This window comes from Diaphorina citri, unplaced genomic scaffold (genome assembly GCF_000475195.1).
Source record: "Diaphorina citri unplaced genomic scaffold, Diaci psyllid genome assembly version 1.1 scaffold365, whole genome shotgun sequence".
NCBI classification, from domain to species: Eukaryota; Metazoa; Arthropoda; class Insecta; order Hemiptera; family Psyllidae; genus Diaphorina; species Diaphorina citri.
Genome location: NW_007377800.1, coordinates 49,863 through 68,381, shown reverse-complemented (window position 1 = coordinate 68,381; position 18,519 = coordinate 49,863). Strand labels below are relative to the sequence as shown.

The following is an 18,519-nucleotide window of genomic DNA, read 5'->3' as shown; positions in this document are numbered from 1 at the left end:
TAGGTCTACCTGAAAGTGTGTGTGCTCATCAGGTATCTGGTAGACCTGACAAGCAGAACTGATCAGGTGTACCGGTCAGTTCTCCCTGATAGTGAGTGGCGGGTCTAAGAATGTTGAGATGCTAATATTGCTGTACTCGGAGACATTTGTTGCAATATTCACAATGTTGTACTAATTATTAAACTCCGCCTACAGTAAATAATAAACAGCAGAGAAATCATAGTGTTTACGATTTATCATTTTCCAACTTTCTGTTTTTTCTTCCCCAAAAAACAATTTGATGCAACTGACCCATTTGAGCTTTCTCCTAAAAAAAAACAGCATTTTCGAGCAACTTACCCTTCTGAACTTCTCAGAGCTACATGCAACCTTTCACCCCCACCCTATGAAACCATCGTATGAATTTCGTGCATTCAAAAAATATCGGGGGCCAAAAGACAGGAGGCGCGTTATTTGAGGGAAATTGACATGCAACAGCTTGGCGGAGATGGGAGCACGACTCTGTGAATGCGCGACAGAAGGGGTGGGCCCCGGGGGGAAAGGTCGGGTAAGTATTCAGAAGTCACGACAATGAAAAGAAAGCCCCTTTATGTGTTTAACCTAACCCTATAACACTGGTCACTGCTCAAACTGTGAAAGCTCCTTTTTGCGTTTAACCTAACTCTATAATTACTGAAGTTTGAAAGTATAATACAGAATAATGAATACAGAATAATGTCCACACCATTTCGATTGATATTTACCCAAACTATTTACAATACCTTTAGGAGATAATCCGCCCCGGGCGGGAATCGAACCCGCGACCTATTTGATTAAAACTGATTCTTTAGTGTTTTATGCGAAAAGGGCATCAGTAGAGTTACACTCGTATTTATGAACAAGATTGATCGTTCTTAGATCAGTCTCAAGTCAAAATTGACCAATCAAATGCCTTGAGCATAAAATCCGCCCCGGGCGGGAATCGAACCCGCGGCCTAGCGCTTACAAGGCAGACGCACTACCAACTAAGCTAACTAGGCTGGATATTTTCAGATTAGTTTTACTTAATAGGTTAAAAAAGGAGGAGCCTTTTCGTAAGAAAATCTTTGTTTCGACATTCCGACGAGTCCCAAACAGAGTGTCCAATTTCGATGAAATTTGGCGGATTAGGTGAACATTTCTTACAGAAGTTACTTCTCACAATTGGAAAATAATTCATATTCAAAGTACCTTGAAAAAGAAGGAGATGGAAAAGAGAAATAAGACGAACGAGAGTAAGAAGGAGTATAAGAAGAAGAGTTAAAAGGAGAAAACGAAGACGGAGAAGAAGAATAAAGAGGCGAAAATATAGCCAGAGTCAAGACTTGGGTTGAAAATAATGGGCAAGCACAGGAAGATAAAAGAAACCAAAGAGTGGTTAAGACTTGAGATGAAAATCAAAAGTCATTGAGTAAAAGATAAGTTTGAAGAACTAGAACAGTATGATAGGAAAGATGAGAAAGAACACGAGGAAAAAAATGTAAATAAATACCATCAAATGAAGAGAGAAATGAAAATAGGGACAAAAGAGACAGGAGAAAATGTGAAGAAACAAGGACTAAATGAAGTAATACACGATAGGGAGCCATGAGAAAAGAGGCACCTAGAAAAAAAAAGTTAACGCGAAATGAAGAAAAGAAAATAGACAAACATGGGTATATGGGTAAGACGAAAGAACATGGACATAATTATGACGGACATCATAAGAGAATATTATTATTGATAAGAGAGGTAATATAATAAAAATAAAATTAAGGACAGCAAAGAACATCACGAATTCACGAGGACACAATGAAAGCGTTAAAGAAGACAAAACAGAATATAAAAAAAGATGAGAAAATAAAAGAAAGAAGAATATTATAGGTATTGAAAAAAAAAAAAAATGGAAGAAGTTAAACGAAGGGTTGATAAGAAAAATAAAAATGATAATAGTGAAAAAATTGAAAGAAAAACCAAAAGTGCCGAAGAAAAATATTTATACAGTGATTTTTATACAGGGTGGCAGGGGTCACCCTGTGCAAGACAATTGGGTGATAAAGTCGCACCCTGTAATTACAGGACAATATTCATCCAACTACTAAAATCATTCTCAGCAAAATACTAAACCATAACCCATCACACATAGCCGAGTCAAAATCCACAGTGTATATGGACTGATGGAATTAGTGATCTGACTACTAAAATCAACCCCCCAGCAAATATACTAAACCGTAACCCATCGATCTAGCAATCAAACTACGAAAATCAAAACCCAGTAAAATGATCGGTTTAGAATGTTTAGATTTTCGCAAAATCCTTTCTTATTGCACACCTAGACCAAGAAAGGAATATTCCTACCAAATTTCAGCTTTCTAGGTGTTGTGGTTCTCGAGATAGAGCGATCAGTGTATAAGATTTGAACGTACATTTTGCTTGTAATTCATCTTTGATTTCACCGACTGGGGATTTCTGAAAATCGTAAAAACCGGGGAATTTCGCAATCGAAGGCTTGGGATATAAGAAGGGTCTGAACCTACTTGGGCCTTTATTTGGGTAAAACTGTGGGTTCGATACTCCCCTGTGTCAACAAATTTCTCTTTTATTTGTGAACCGTTACCAAATAAGCAAGTGAATAGTTGATCCCATGTGTTTTTTCACGCCGAATCGAATGGTGAAACTTTTAGAACTGTCCGACTTACAGTTGAGAAGTTGCGGGTTCGAGACTCCCCTGTGTCAACAAATTTCCCTTTTATTACATAGATGACTAACTTGACTCTGAACATATACATTAGAAATCAGTACATAATAGGAAGCGTAACTAGATGACTAACTTGACTCTGAACATAATAATAATAATTAATCTTGTAAGGGCAGAAGAAAAATACTTATTATGCCCAGATCAAGTGAGTATAAAGAGAGGTTATGTTAAGTTATTTTAGAGAGTTAGAAGAGATGAATTCGTCAATCCTATATTTGAAAGAGTTTGTTGTAGGGGCTGAAACTATGTCGTTAGTAAGCGAATTCCAATTGTCAAATACACGGTATACATTAGAAATTAGAAATCAGTAATAGGATAGGAGGGGAGGAGAGTTCAGACCGGATTAGAAGACGTCATCATTAGAGGGGAATTCTGCAATGACGGTGAGAGATATTAATAGAAATCACAACGAGTTAGCTCCAGACAGACTAGAAAACAAAAGCAGTTAGCGCTAGCTATGAGTGTGTTAATGAAATCACTATTTATAGATCAATTAGTAAGCTATATGAAGTTTAAAAACACACGTATCAAGTATAGAAAGTACAACATTTGTAAATAAAAACATAGAAAGTACAAAAGCAGTGACAAGTATCGAAGTATCAACTCTACACACGGTCAAAACACAAAGTCGGGTCACCTAACTTAAGTGACACTTAAAGTTTTCTATGGTGGAATACCGAGACGATCTATGGTGAAAACTCTTACCGAAGGATGAGTAAAATACACATCCAAATATCATTGCGAATATGTATAACGATACATAACTTATCAAATAACAACGAAAGATTGACTACTATTTAATTTTCTGAAGATGCATCAAATTGTTTAATCTAATCAGTTAGGTAATCTTAAATTGTAGTTCCGTCCACCAGGTTGCCAAGTGTCACATCTCATTCTGTGGAGTATTGCAGTCTGATCACTGATCACTTTGGAATTGGAACAAATTGAAGCATGTTGGCAACAATGCGCTTCTCGTCATCACATCCGTCCCGGAGGACCAAAAGTAACAGAAAAAAAATACTCCAAGAACTCGACCAGCAACAAGGGGCTGAAATGAACCCAAGAAAACTCTACGCAAAGGCTCCTATAGAAATTATCAAAAGAATCCATCCCATCGGATCATAGACAATTATTATACGTGTTTATGCTCAGTAGAATCCCATGTTATTAGGAGCTGCAACTCAAGTCTAAGGTGAACAACGAACGATATTGCAAAAAAGATTCCTTCGATTCCCAACAGATTGCGCCAGGTATTCCACTCGAGAAATATGTACAAAGAGACGGAAGTCAACGTGTTAATAACATGGGAGGCAGATTCAGGAGGAGGCGTGTTAAACGGAGGAAAGCTGAGAGGAGTGGGTGTGTTAATTGGGAAGAGAAACAGAGAAAGGGAAGGGCAAACTTGAAAAGGGGGGCCAAACTCGTTCTGCACAAACAGATATACAACACGGAGAAAGTCGGCCAAGTGTGTGAAGTGAGCAAAGGCCCAAGCGAACACTGTACAACACTCGGTCATGTACGTGAAGTAGGCAACACGGGATATACAAAACTTGGCCATGTGTGTGAAGCTAGTACCACTTGACTGATGGACAAAGGTGAGCACTGAAATTTTTCCGAACTCGAGATGTTCAAAACTTCGGGTATAAACTCCTGAAACGGTTACAAGTGAGAGAGAAACAAAAAAAAACGTACGTAAATTAGACAGAAAATTAACAAGCTGGGTCCGTCCCTCCGGGATTTTTTTAGCCCGTAGTTTATTCGATCGTGATTAAAGAAATCAGTACTTATGTACCTACCTAATTTGTTTAATATTCAGTTTATTATTATTCTTGATTTTTCAATTTTACTTTTTTTTTTTTTTAATTTTTACCTAAGCAGGGGAAAAGCCCCACTTTGGCCATATCTTAACTTCAATTTTACTTTCATGTAATGATTTTTCAATTTTACTTTCATGTAATGATTTAAAATCAAGACTAGAGCCCGTTCTCCCTTTATTCCCAATATAAGGTTCAAGTCACCCATCCATTTATTGGCCTTGCTCGGCGTAGCTTAACATAGGTGACGCTAAAACCGGTCTTAAAATAACGACTGAAGTGTTATCTAAAACTTTCTCGCTTTGAGTTCATAGGTCATCGCGACAAATTTCAAGATCAGAGCTCATTTGTGTGAGAAAATGAGAAAAAAAATCCCCCAAAAACCATTTTTTTGGATTTGGCTTTATGGTTCTCTGGACAGAAATTTGCACCAACCATGTTTCGTGTTCCTGGAAAAAGACTTTAATTTGATATATAGGAGACTAAGTTTAACTTCTATGGGGAGAAACAGAGACAGAGTGAAAGAACAGAAGGGAATACTAATGAGAAAGTCCCTATAATACCTTATTAAACTGCAAAGAGTGAAGTCAAGGAGTCTACGAAAAAAAAAAAAAAAAAACCCATGAGTCGATAAGAGGAAAGTATAGGGTCAAACAGAAGGATGAGGGCCTATTTAGGGATGGGGAGGGACCTATTTAGGAAAAACAGTAAAGAGTAAAAAACAAATTTCAAGAATCTAAATCTAGCCGCTCATCAGAGCAATGAGGTTCAGAATTCAGACATACATAACAATATAATTACATTTAGTCCTCAAATAACAAAATAACATCATACAATCTACGTCAAACGAAGGTATAACACCATAATATGGAACATTGAAACACGTCAGAGATTTACCTACATCACACATGATACACGTCATACAAAGGCAAACGTCATGTCAAATTTTAAAGAAAATACAGCGTCTACGTCATGGTCAGATCTGGAGCCGATGGAAAGGTAAGATCGAAGGATTTTGGTGGAAAGGAACAAAGTTTATGAGTAATGGGGCGTGTTTCAGTGTCGATAGACATTTCCTGACCATATTGTGGGCGCTGCTTGTTTATCCGATTATGATTTATAGGATAAAAACATCATACAGTTATCCGATTATCACCCAACACTAAACCGTCATACATATCATTACACTCTGTGAAAACACATTTCTAAGACCTAGACAACAAAACGCATGTACAAGTATCACAATCTGAGATGCCAGGGTCTGACAAATCTGACATGTACATTGTAAGAGACCTTACGACTTATGTAATTCTCAGAAAATGCTGCCGATGATGAATCAAAGTCGTTAGATAAGCCATCCTAATCTTAATGATAACACGCGGGGTACCTGGATTACGAAATTTCGTTATACCTAAACGTAAGTCTCTCGTTGCGTAAAGGTACCACCAGCTTATCGCACCCTAGGGTATAGGGCTATAAGGGTTATCGTAAGGCGATGCTCTATGCAACGTTTTATAGAGACGTTCATTAAAATTCCAATCTAATCAAGGTGGTATCAACAATGTTGTATAATGTGTACCTCACTTTAGAAACAATGTCTTCATTCTAGGTTGAAAACTGTTCACAAGATTTCAAGTTTACGTCACGTTGACAAAAAAAAAGCTCAATTAAAACCCCAAGCTGGTCTAAGAAAAGTCTAATAATAACTAATTGTATTCCCAAAGTCCCAATACTTACACAGAGACAGTTCACCCCAAAGAAGATCCCCTTTACCCATGCACAAGACCCAGGCCAAAGCATACACCAGACTTTGTCAAACAACTTTGTCATGCACAACAATAATAAAATCATAAGTAGGGAAAATGTGTAGCTAAGTGCAGGTACTTAAATAAATAAAAGTAAAGTTCTGAGGTACCTAATTGATATTTTAACTTCTTGAGCATTTGAAAGATAAATCCTTACAAAGAAATGATGACCTATTCCAAGTTGACGAATTTCTTTTTAAAGTCTAAAGCCCTAAAAACCCTTAAAAACTATTCAGGTCGTAAACCTATTTTTTCTACTGAGACTTCATTGACGTTCTTAGACATAAGGTCATGCTTTACTATCAGAAAATATAGACTTTAATGAAGGGGGGGAAAATGAGATCATCTAAAAAAACAAAGTCAAGCCTTTGTAAACCTTTGTTGCTCTGTGAAATGTACCTCCCTCATAGAACCTTATGACCCAATGATAAAAGCAGAAGTTGATGACAAAGTATAGTAAAAAAAAATATCCCACCGAAAGTTAGACATCAAAAATAAATAAATAAGAAGAGTCAAATTGTCTACAATACCCTGAATTTCCACTCGTTATTTTTCTTAATCATTTCTCTTTCATCGGCTTCTTTTTTGCCATTTCCGTTACCCTGGGGACATACATTGTTTTACAAGGTGGGTCAGCTTCGGTTTAGAACGAAAACTATCGACAAGAAGTGACTGGCTGAGGATAGAAGATTTTTCATGTTTTTCAAAAAGTGGATGATATATGAGTTCTTTTTGAGAGAAGACTACTGAAAAAACTAGCTTGGCAAGAATGAAATTCCCTGTTTAATTGAAAATAAAAAGATAAAATAATATGTCATTAGCCTACAGTTTTACTTTTCCAAAAGAAAAAGAGTTGAAAGAAAAGAAAGTCATCCGTAAGTATAAGGAAGGTAAAGAAAACGAAAGATATCAGCTTCGAAAGACTAATAGCAAGCAATAGCCATATTCCAACACCATCAAAATAGGATACACTACAAAAAATCACAGAAAAAAGAGCTGAATACCTGAAGAATTATCAGATGGGAAAAAAAGTATGGAAATGGAATTAAAATGAGCTTTATTGTTTGAACATTACAAGGGACTATGAGGCAGGTTAACATTTCCAAAGAATGAAAGTTTTCAGACTGTTCGCCGGTCTCGGAAGGAAAAGGAACAACACATGAAACACCACTTGTTAAGTGAAGGACTAGGAACATCCAGGAATGGAAAATAAACGAAAATCTTACCAGGTTTCCAGGTTACTGAATTTCTTGGTCACGACTTTGCCAAGGTCTATACCCAATCTGTCCACGATCCTCTGGGCTAAGTCTGGGTGGGATGTACCGCTGAACACCTTTATATTCGGCATTCTGCTTTGCAAAGAAGTGGCTGGCTTTTCTAAGTTTGCACGTACCAAACTCTTTGCACGAATTGGCCCTGACCAGGCAGGCATAACTGAAAATACCCCACAAAGGAAGAAAAAATAATCGAACGATCAGCTGATGATTCGAATGTAAACAGAAAAAAAACGTGACTTCACAGTGGCACCAACCAGACAAACACACATGCCGTCTCCGTTAAAAAAAGTAATGACTTTTTTATTTTATTTTTTTAATGAAATCCCTCTATAAATTAATTTTAAATCCCGAATTGCATTAAAATATTATCAAATTACATATGCGCATAACTTTATGGGTCAATTAACTGAATTTGTGTCAAATTGATTAGAAGGAAAATTATCAATCAAGTGGGGTCGAATAAGGTTAGGTTGGCAAAACACTTGAAGGTCGAATGAATGAAACAGCTGATCCTTTATTGTGATTTTCCAATCCCGGGATTATTGGGATTGATCATTTTCTTGAAATTTTAGGGTAAAAATTGATTATTTTTCACCTTGGAAATTGAAAATATTTCATGCAATCCAAAGCTACAATTACCATATTGATAATAGTATTGATAATAATTGAATATTCACAATTTTCAATATTATTGGAGTCCCTGGATATATTATACCCTCCAAATTAACCAAACTACCATTTTGCTCAAGACCTTTGCTATCAGACGAGTGACAGGCAATTATTAGAAAATGTTTTTTTTTTTTTTTTTTTTTTTTTTTTTAATGACTCATAATATGTACCAAGGCTCATATGGTCCAACTCCCATGTCATGGACGACAGAAAATACAGAACATTTACATGGCATTTGTCAAAAGAGTTATTTTCTGCAGTTTTTTGGGTAATTTAATCCAAAATAACATCCTATAGGACGTATTACCTACTAGGGGTGGTACGATAACACTTTTTACCAAAAATTTCCGTTAAATGGGATCTAAAGGGGTTTAAATATGTATAAAACTGGAAATTATACTAATCCCAGAAATGGTCCCGAAATCCTGGGATTGGCAATTTCTAATCCCGGGATCCTGAAATTAAAATCCAATCCTGGGGTTGGATTCCCTATGTGTGATAGACAGTGGTATCATGCATAGAGAATTAGAGAAAAGAAATTCTGTGGTAATTACAGGGGAACAGCAAATACAAGAGGACAAAACAGAACAAATATTCAGAAACAGTTTAGCTCGTACACAAATGGATTCATTCTTACCTTGTCTTTTTTGTCTTGTCTTGCATAGGGAAAGCATGGAATAACAGCTGTTACCCGAGATGCTGAGGCAATTTTACACGCGTTGATCATGATGAGAAGTTCCATGAGATTGTCGTTGACCTCTCCACTACCACTTTGCACGATGTAGACATCTTCGCCTCTCACCGATTCTCCTATCTCAACACTACAACAACAATTGTGGGGGATGCAGGTGTTAATTTGAAAGCCTTGGTTAGTTGAGAATGTTAGATATTTGAGGAATAAATAAAGCATACACACATGAAGCAAAACAAATCATCCCATTTCTAATTAATACCTATTTGTCAATTTTCTTGTGGTTCATTTTTTATACAAATTATTTACAACCTTTTCCCCCCAAATATTGTTTATCACTGTAAATGAAATTAATAAAAAAACTTTGAACTAAGTAGTTAAAAAAAAAACCTCCTAGTACATACCCACCTAGGTATATTGTTTTTCTCTTTTCTCACTTCTTAATTTCTTGTTCTCTTTTCTCACTTCTTAATTTCTTAATGATATTATATTTTATATCAATAAAGAGATGCCCTATAATCCTATAAAACTATTTTAGGATAATAGAATACCTTGTACTAAAAGCTAAGTGACCAGGGGGGGTGTGATGTGTGTAAGCTAGGGAAACAGCTAAGCTCAATTGAATAATTTACTATTTTTGCAAATAATTTTGGATTAATAAAAACATGGAGATTTTTTTATTAATTACAGTAGGCAATATTAGGAGGGATATTGGTAGCACACACCTTTACACACAGTAAGTGGTAAGTTTGTATTTCTTACACCTTACATCTCAGGAACCCATGAGCTTTGTCTGAACTGAATGTACCTAGATATGAAACATGATACTGTCAAATTGTCTCGTTAACATGGTATTTAATCCTCAATGTCATTTTAATGTGTACCATTTGACAAGTTAACAAGTAACACAGGTCACCGGAGAATTTGAGGCTGAGAGTTCATAGATAGCCTAGGGGGGAACCAGGATCGAGTCCCGAAATAAACATTACAGGTAAAAACAAGACAGGTGAATGTATTTACAAAATGGCTTCTTGGTTCTGCTCCGTTTGACCTGTACCTCATTCCAAGCAGAATGAAAGTTTTCAGACTGTTCGCCGGTCTCGGAAGGAAAAGGAACAACACATGAAACACCACTTGTTAAGTGAAGGACTAGGAACGTCCAGTCGTCCAGGAATGGAAAATAAACGAAAATCTTACCAGGTTTCCAGGTTACTGAATTTCTTGGTCACGACTTTGCCGAGAATGAAAGTTTTCAGACTGTTCGCCGGTCTCGGAAGGAAAAGGAACAACACATGAAACACCACTTGTTAAGTGAAGGACTAGGAACATCCAGGAATGGAAAATAAACGAAAATCTTACCAGGTTTCCAGGTTACTGAATTTCTTGGTCACGACTTTGCCAAGGTCTATACCCAATCTGTCCACGATCCTCTGGGCTAAGTCTGGGTGGGATGTACCGCTGAACACCTTTATATTCGGCATTCTGCTTTGCAAAGAAGTGGCTGGCTTTTCTAAGTTTGCACGTACCAAACTCTTTGCACGAATTGGCCCTGACCAGGCAGGCATAACTGAAAATACCCCACAAAGGAAGAAAAAATAATCGAACGATCAGCTGATGATTCGAATGTAAACAGAAAAAAAACGTGACTTCACAGTGGCACCAACCAGACAAACACACATGCCGTCTCCGTTAAAAAAAGTAATGACTTTTTTATTTTATTTTTTTAATGAAATCCCTCTATAGCATAACTGAAAATACCCCACAAAGGAAGAAAAAATAATCGAACGATCAGCTGATGATTCGAATGTAAACAGAAAAAAAACGTGACTTTACAGTGGCACCAACCAGACAAACACACATGCCATCTCCGTTAAAAAAAAGTAATGATTTTTTTTATTTTATTTTTTTAATGAAATCCCTCTATGAATTAATTTTAAATCCCGAATTGCATTAAAATATTATCAAATTACATATGCGCATAACTTTATGGGTCAATTAACTGAATTTGTGTCAAATTGATTAGAAGGAAAATTATCAATCAAGTGGGGTCGAATAAGGTTAGGTTGGCAAAACACTTGAAGGTCGAGTGAATGAAACAGCTGGTCCTTTATTTTTGTTTTTTGTTTTGATAAATTTCACGTTCATGAAAGTACAAAAAGTTTTGTTTTTTGTTGGAGAAGACAAGTGAATTCGTTTTCATTCAAATATAAAAATCTGTTCTTTCATTCCACATTTTATCTAGTTTCCAACATTCACACCCTTGTATGATTTTAATGATCAAAAAGCCAACTCGACAAATAAAATGAATTGAAGGGTTTAAAATGAAATCACGGACTCATATGATCGACACATCTGTTTGAAATTCGTATGTTCACTGCAAAGTCAGAATGGCAAACATAGCTGCTCAAAGAATCAAAAGAGAATTCAAAGAAGTAATCAAGAGTGAGGAGGTAAGTTGAGTTTGAAAATTCATTCTATTTGGCCGTTTGTATCATTGTCTGCAGAAATGGTTGAGGTTCTCAGAAAAGGTCCATTCAGTTTTACAGTAAATGTTCATCTCGAGTACTTTACAAAGAGATAGGTTTCACAACCATTCTGCCTTTGTTCTTTTGTACCCACTCAACATTAAATTTGAAATTAGGAAAACATCTATTAATATATACAGACATATAATTAGATTTTATGTACTTGGAGGTCTATGGTGGTTGGTGGTAACTATCGATTTTTTTTTTTTTTTTTTTTTTTTTTTTTTTTTTTTTTTTTTTTTTTTTTTTGCTTGCAACTTGAACAAAGTTTTGTATCCATGAAGTTGACCTCCATGTTAAGGATTGTATTCAAAAATTTCCATCAGTAAGTTCCATGAACAGCTTAAAAAAGGTTTCACAGAGGTAACAAGTAGGTACTACCTGTAAAAACAGAAGTCTTGTCATCCTTAAAAAAGGAAGCCGGTCATTTGCATAATGAAACTTATCTTTTTAGGATAATGTTTGCCATGAGCAGGATAACCCTTGAGGAATGGACGATCTAGTGCTTAAAAGGTAGGAATACCACCTCCCGAGCTAACTAGGGTGGCATTGAAATTGGAAAATGGATTTTGTGACGTTTAGTCAATTTGTAAATAGGGCAAATTTGTCAGGAGATAAAAACAATAAATCTATGAATTCAACTTTATCAATGTTTTGAGTAAGTAACTGAAAATTGGGTCAGAGAAAATTTTAAATTTGGGGCAGTCATCAGTGAAAAGAAAGCCAAATGGTTACTGGGTGGGATGGGTATATTGTTTATCGGAGCTAAGTTCCAAGGGTTAATATTGTTAAACTGTGATACAAAGGGAGGAGGTGGTGGGGTTGGGCCGCCGACATGTAGGGGTAGAGGGGGGAAGTTGTGGTGTGTGAAAGGAGGGGGGATTGCATCTCCGTGTATCAGACAGGGTAGGCTACTCTGATGAGAGCATTGTATTGGTTCTCTGTATGATGGTACCCTGTATGGCAGTGTACTAAGTCTCGATTTTCGTTGACCATTATTGTGATACCTATTACCATTTTGCTGTTGTTGTTGACCTGTCTTGTAGTTGTTGTACTTGTTGTTGTAGGTTTTATTGTTGTACAATCTACCAAATATTTTAATGATAATTTTCCTTGATACAATATTCTTGCCCTTTAGGTTCAAGTGTAAACCGTCACTACTGAAGTGATGAATTTGAACAAAGTTGGTGGGGTCAATAAAATCAAAGTTTTCAAACGTCTTGATGAGATGTTTCAGTTTGCTGTTCAACTTCACGATGTGAGAATTGAGGTTGCGGCGGTCATACCTAGGGGGGATCAAGATAATAAGGACTTTAAATTGTTTACACTTGTTGTACAGCTTTTGAAAAGATCTCGTTACATCTTCAAAATTTGTTTTGAAGACATCGTTGGTACCTGCAAAAATACATATTTGAGTATCAGGGGACAATTTGCTGGGCTTAATAGCATCTACAACATAGTTAATAGTTTTGCCTGGGTGAAAAATACAGTTAACTCTAGAATCAGGTTTGACATATTGTTTGATACACGAATGCATTTCCCTACAATGGCTATCACCTATTAAAAAGACATTCTTAATAACTACATCAGTATGATTATTGGTTTCTAAAGAAAGATGATTCTGGCCTGTAGATCCGGACGGTGTCAGTGTCGATGTTTCAGCTTCTCCATCCACGTCCACAGGAACAATATCTTCCGCTGTTGTCTCAATGTTTGCTGCCGTCGTTACTGTTGCGGCCGTCAATTCCTCTTGAAGAGAAACTTCATGTTGGCTGGATCCTGAGCCATGATGTGTCACTTGTGGTTTAGCAACACTTAGAACTCTCTTCACTTGATCTTGGTTAGATTGTGTTGTTTTAGATTTGGGGAGTTTACAACGCATGAGATCTATTTTTAGTTGGGAAATTTCTGCATCTTGTTTTTGTATTTTATTGTTTAGAGTTACTTCTATTTGTTTGTGTACTTGTAACTGCCTATCTGATTCACTGGTTAGAATTTCATTATTTTGTGTTTCCATTTTGAATTTATTTTCAAAATACACTTTTTGTTGGACTTCTTTTCTTAATAACTCTGTGGTATTCTTCAGTATTTTATTAGATTCGGAGTTATTTAGAATTAGTTCATTAAATTCTTGAATTAGATTGGTGATTTTTGAAAGGAGTGATTGTGGAATATCTATTTCATTAGTTTCTTTGAGATCTTGGAGTTCCAAGTACATGTCATAAGCAATTTCTTGTGTTTTCTCCTCTAATTTATCAAGAAAATTGAGATCCATTTTCTGTTTTAGAGCTAAAATATGTTGCCTTCTACTCATTGTTATTTAGTGTTAGAGAAAAGGTCATTACTCGTTATTAATTTTTGATTAAATTATTTGTTATTATTTTAATGGACACAAGTAGTGAAAGGGTCCACTGATACCTAAAACCTATACCTACTAATAGAAATGACTGTTGGAGTTCTATCAGTATCACTAGTTATTATTAGTATCACTAATACAAAGAGTATCCAATATTATGGATGTTATTATTAACACTAACAGATTTTATTTAGAACAAAGGAATTAGTGAAATTCGCAGTTTTTGCAATGTTTAGTCGTTGGAATAAAAAACTGTTTCCACAAACGAAAACTATGTCAAAAAATGAATATTTTAGTCACTGAAACATAATAATAATAATAATAATAATAATAATAATAAAGAAGAAGTGAGATTATCAACATGACGTACACGAAAATAACTTTCAACAACGTAAATTGGTTCTGAGGCATTTGAATAATATTTTCTAAAATAGAACAGTAAACAAGAAACAATGGGGTGTTTTTCTGTGATATGAGAATCATCAGAAAGCCAGTGGCGATAGCACATTGAAAATGCAGAAGTTCCTAATTGATCACTGAAGTTAAGCAAAGTTGCATGTGGTCGGTATCGGGAATTGTATGGTGCTGGATTTTCTCAAGCCCAACTGAGGCTCAGTGAGGTTCATGTGAGTGGGTGTGTAGCTTCTTGTCAAATAGAAGGTAAAACCCATGCTACTAAAAACCTTATAGCTTATAAGTAGATAAAGGTATAGTGACATTAAAGTAATAATAAAATCTGAAATACATAGGATGTGTATTATCCAAATTTTGCCGTCGGCAACGAAATATCCTTTTTAATGAAATGATCTTTTTCTATCCAAGTATAAGGTAGAATCTGAAGATTTTTAATTTTTTAATCAATTCCTATGTGTACTCTTTTTTCCAGGTAGCAAAATGCGCCATCAAGCTAGAACTGATAGATGACAATTACACAGAACTGAAAGGAGAGATAGCTGGTCCTCCAGATACTCCATATGAGGGAGGCAACTTTGTGTTAGAAATTAAAGTACCCGAAACGTATCCTTTCAATCCCCCTAAAGTAAGTAGTCGACCTGGGCTTTTAATCCCTCAAGATTTGTACAAGCTTAAGTAGTAGTACCTAGTACCTAGACTTAATGTTCCTAAATTTGATAGCAAAGGTACTGTCGTCCCAAAATCAAAGAGAGGAGGACAGGATAGAAGAAAGCCAGCCACTGCAAGAGCCTTTAAAATAATAGAAAAAAAAGACGAGTGTTTCACCGCCGTTTTTAATTCGTAGCAATGAAATAACTGCTACAAACTCTGTATCGCTTAAAGTACCCGAAACGTATCCTTTCAATCCCCCTAAAGTAAGTAGTCGACCTGGGCTTTTAATCCCTCAAGATTTGTACAAGCTTAACTCGACCTTTAGTAAGTAGTACCTAGTACCTAGACTTAATGTTCCTAAATTTGATTGCAAAGGTACTGTCGTCCCAAAATCAAAGAGAGAAGGAGGACAGGATAGAAGAAAGCCAGCCCCTGCAAGAGCAAATGCCTTTAAAATAATAGAAAAAAAGTCGAGTGTTTCACCGACGTTATTAATTCGTAGCAATGAAACAACTGCTACAAACTCTGTATCGAATTGTAGCTTGGCCATCCTGTAGTATGACAGGATAGGAGAAAGCCAGCCGTTCCGAAAACGAACATTATCCGTTCAGGATAAAATCCGCCCCGGGCGGAAATCGAACCCGCGGCCTAGCGCTTCAAGACAGACGCGCTACCAACCAAGCGAACTAGGCTGGCAAGCTAGATTTTTTTCTATCTCCAAAAATATATAATAACCTCTCCCCTCTCCCCCAGGTCAAGTTTCTCACCAAAATCTGGCACCCGAACATTTCCTCAGTAACGGGGGCCATCTGTCTGGACATTCTGAAAGACCAATGGGCCGCGGCTATGACCTTGAGAACCGTCCTCCTCTCGTTGCAAGCCCTGATGGCCGCAGCTGAGCCGGACGACCCACAGGACGCAGTGGTGGCCAAACAGTACAAGGAAAACCCCGAGATGTTCACCCTGACGGCCCGACATTGGACCAATGTGTATGCTGGAGGTATGTGATTTTATCAATAGGAGAAAATGGTAGTTTTACAAGATTAAAGAATCTTGTAAAACAAAAAAAGCGAACTGTTATCATTTTCCCCTATTGGGTTTAAGTTGTTTTACCAAAATACCAAGCGTTGTGTTTATCCTTATAAGTTACCAATTTTTCAATAAATGATTTTATATTTTGGTTATTCTTAAGGTAGAAACACACTACTGTCAATTCAGGTGAGCTCATGGGAAGTCAGAAAGACGTACGAGTAGTTCAAACTTTTTCAATAACATTGTGGGGAAACTTTGTCCTCACGTGAGCTCACGTGACGTGATAGTCTAGCTGTTCTGAACGAAATTCCGTCCGCGGCGTAAACAGATAAGGCTCGTTCTCGGAACGGCTGGCTATCTCTTATCCTGTGTCTGATGATTTCGGAACGATAAGACCGTCATTGTTAGAGTTAGAGTCCCCTGTATGAACTATCATATCAATCCACACCTTTATTCATTGCATCATTTTTGTCTCTCTTTTTTTACGATAAAGACCGCCGTTGGTAGAGTTCCCTCTATCAATTTATTGCATCTTTTTATATATATAATAAAAAAATGTTTATCTAATATTCTCCTTTTGTATCTTTTCTCGCCTCCCCACCAGGCCCTAGCAAGAACCCAGATTTCGACAGCAAGATCCAGAGACTCACAGATATGGGCGTCATGAGCCACGATGCACGAGTAGCTCTGTCCACATATAACTGGGAGCTGGAGCGCGCCACAGAAGCCATCTTTACTTAACACGGTAGACCCTTTAGTCAGAGAAACAAGGAGAAATAAATAGCCTGATTCACGAATACTAATGGTTGACACCACAGTCTGAGTTTTGAACTTTAAGTTTCAATCTTGGATTAAACTCATTAAACAATCTGATTGATTAATAATGCTCGTTCTCACCAATATTTTTTCAGCCTCTAAAAGGACTGTTAAGCCAACAGCCTGTTAGTTCCATTTGATTTGTATAGGCTTAACAGGGCTCTTAATCTTAAGCTAATAGACTGTTAGAGCTAAAAGGAAGGTTGGTGAAACCCATTCTAAGTTTTTACTTTCCTTTTTAATGGCTTTAATAGCAGGCAATATGCTCACTTAGTGAGCTCTTCCACCCAACCGGTTTTTGTCAGCTTAATAGCCAACATTCAAAGGAGAGAGAAAAACATCAGCGGGAGAAAAAGGATTAGAAGAATAGAACAAAATCAGAAAGAAGGATAGAAGACGTTTAAAATCAGCCAATCAGATTGGTTCATCCAAGATTTAAACTTAATCCAAGTGTTTCAAAAAGAAGGCAAATCTTAGGAAAAGTATGTGAAATAGGGGTAGTTTTAGGTGCTCAATAAAGTGGTGGCATTGGTTTTTTGTAAATTTCTTTCACTTTTCTTGTTTCGGGAGTAACATATATCCTTCCCAAAACTTTGATGATCAGGTCCACAAGCTGAGTTTAAACTGACGCCCTCTTGGATGAAGCAATCTGATTGGTTGATTTCAAACTGTTCAGCCAATCAGATTGCTCAATCCAAGAGTTAATCTTAAACCAAGTTGAAACTCTGATTGTGGTCTGGGCCAGAAATCTATCAACAATAAATCGCAATATATTTTCTACAGAGTGTAAAAATACGAGGGTTTTTGAACACGGGCGTGGGTTCTTGGTTCTGTAATATGTGGCTCAAAAATTTGTAAATTGAGGGCTGATTCCACCAAGCGTTTTGGCTCTTTACAATTTTGAACATGGAGAGGGTTTTTTTTACACCAGAAAAGATCTTGGGGTCTTCCAATGAGGCTAAAAGAAGAACTTTTAATAATAAATTAAAGGTTAACGTCGAAGGCTTCGAGGGTTCTATTGTTTTTTGATCAGATTCTCTGAAAACAGAGATCACAATTCTGTGCCTTGACTGGGATTGAACCCGTGTCCTGTTTACCAGGCGAGCGCCTTGACCACTACGCCACCTAAAGCAGATGGCTTAGGTGTTAGACTGTTTTAGTTCAAGACTTGCCAAATATCCCGAGTGTAAATTGTAAGGTTCAAAATGTCTTTGTGGAATGTTCATCCCTCATTTATCGTAGATATTTTAAATTTAAGTTGAGAGAAAAATCCTTGGAAAGAAATTAAATTCCGGCTGTTCACTTGATTGAACTTTCTTACACTCGCTCTTTTCTTCTCAATAACTTTCCCTAAATTGTAAGGTTCAAAATGTCTTTGTGGAATGTTCATCCCTCATTTATCGTAGATATTTTAAATTTAAGTTGAGAGAAAAATCCTTAGAAAGGAATTAAATTCCGGCTGTTCACTTGATTGAACTTTCTTATACTCGCTCTTTTAGTCTTTTCTTCTCAATAACTTTCCATTAGTTTTAGCTTTCATTTCGGAGGAAGAAGTATGCTCAGCTAACTTATTTGCACTGCCTGTGGAAGAAACACTACTAGAACATTTTTTACTCAAAAATATGTAAAAACACTTTTCTAAATGTTTAAATTCATATTTCTTATATCTCATTCAAATAAATGTTCACATTAAAATGACCGATGGAGACAAAAC

The 18,519-nt window shown here is 36.5% G+C and overlaps 2 protein-coding genes across 5 annotated transcripts in view; one reads left to right on the top strand and one right to left on the bottom strand.

Annotated features, from left to right (window-relative positions):
* The window catches only part of LOC103508076 (ribose-phosphate pyrophosphokinase 2), a 39,733-nt gene that overhangs the window by 16,689 nt on the left and 4,525 nt on the right, over positions 1-18,519 (bottom strand). For 2 of the 4 annotated variants that reach the window (XM_026822788.1, XM_026822787.1), the window contains exons 2-4: positions 10,371-10,578; positions 8,958-9,141; positions 4,331-4,405 (exon numbers count right to left, since the gene is read on the bottom strand). In XM_026822788.1, coding sequence (XP_026678589.1) covers positions 4,331-4,405; positions 8,958-9,141; positions 10,371-10,576 — 465 coding nt within the window. In that variant the 5' untranslated portion in view covers positions 10,577-10,578. Of the gene's footprint in view, positions 1-4,330; positions 4,406-6,904; positions 6,977-8,957; positions 9,142-10,370; positions 10,579-18,519 lie in introns of all 4 variants that reach the window. The other 2 variants (XM_017443602.2, XM_017443603.2) reach the window with 2 other exon arrangements.
* LOC103508075 (ubiquitin-conjugating enzyme E2-22 kDa) lies at positions 7,499-18,085 on the top strand. The gene is made up of 5 exons (XM_017443606.2): positions 7,499-8,139; positions 11,093-11,461; positions 14,779-14,931; positions 15,711-15,957; positions 16,594-18,085. The coding sequence occupies exons 2-5, from the start codon at positions 11,399-11,401 to the stop codon at positions 16,728-16,730; spliced, it is 600 nt and encodes a 199-aa protein (XP_017299095.1). The 5' UTR covers positions 7,499-8,139; positions 11,093-11,398; the 3' UTR covers positions 16,731-18,085.

What these genes read in the sequence shown, in the direction of transcription:
- LOC103508075 (XM_017443606.2), top strand. Translation starts at nt 11,399, where the DNA reads ATGGCAAACATAGCTGCTCAAAGAATCAAAAGAGAATTCAAAGAAGTA. An exon ending in AAGTAATCAAGAGTGAGGAG is followed by an intron (nt 11,462 to 14,778) that starts GTAAGTTGAGTT and finishes TCTTTTTTCCAG; the next exon opens with GTAGCAAAATGCGCCATCAA. An exon ending in GACCAATGTGTATGCTGGAG is followed by an intron (nt 15,958 to 16,593) that starts GTATGTGATTTT and finishes CCTCCCCACCAG; the next exon opens with GCCCTAGCAAGAACCCAGAT.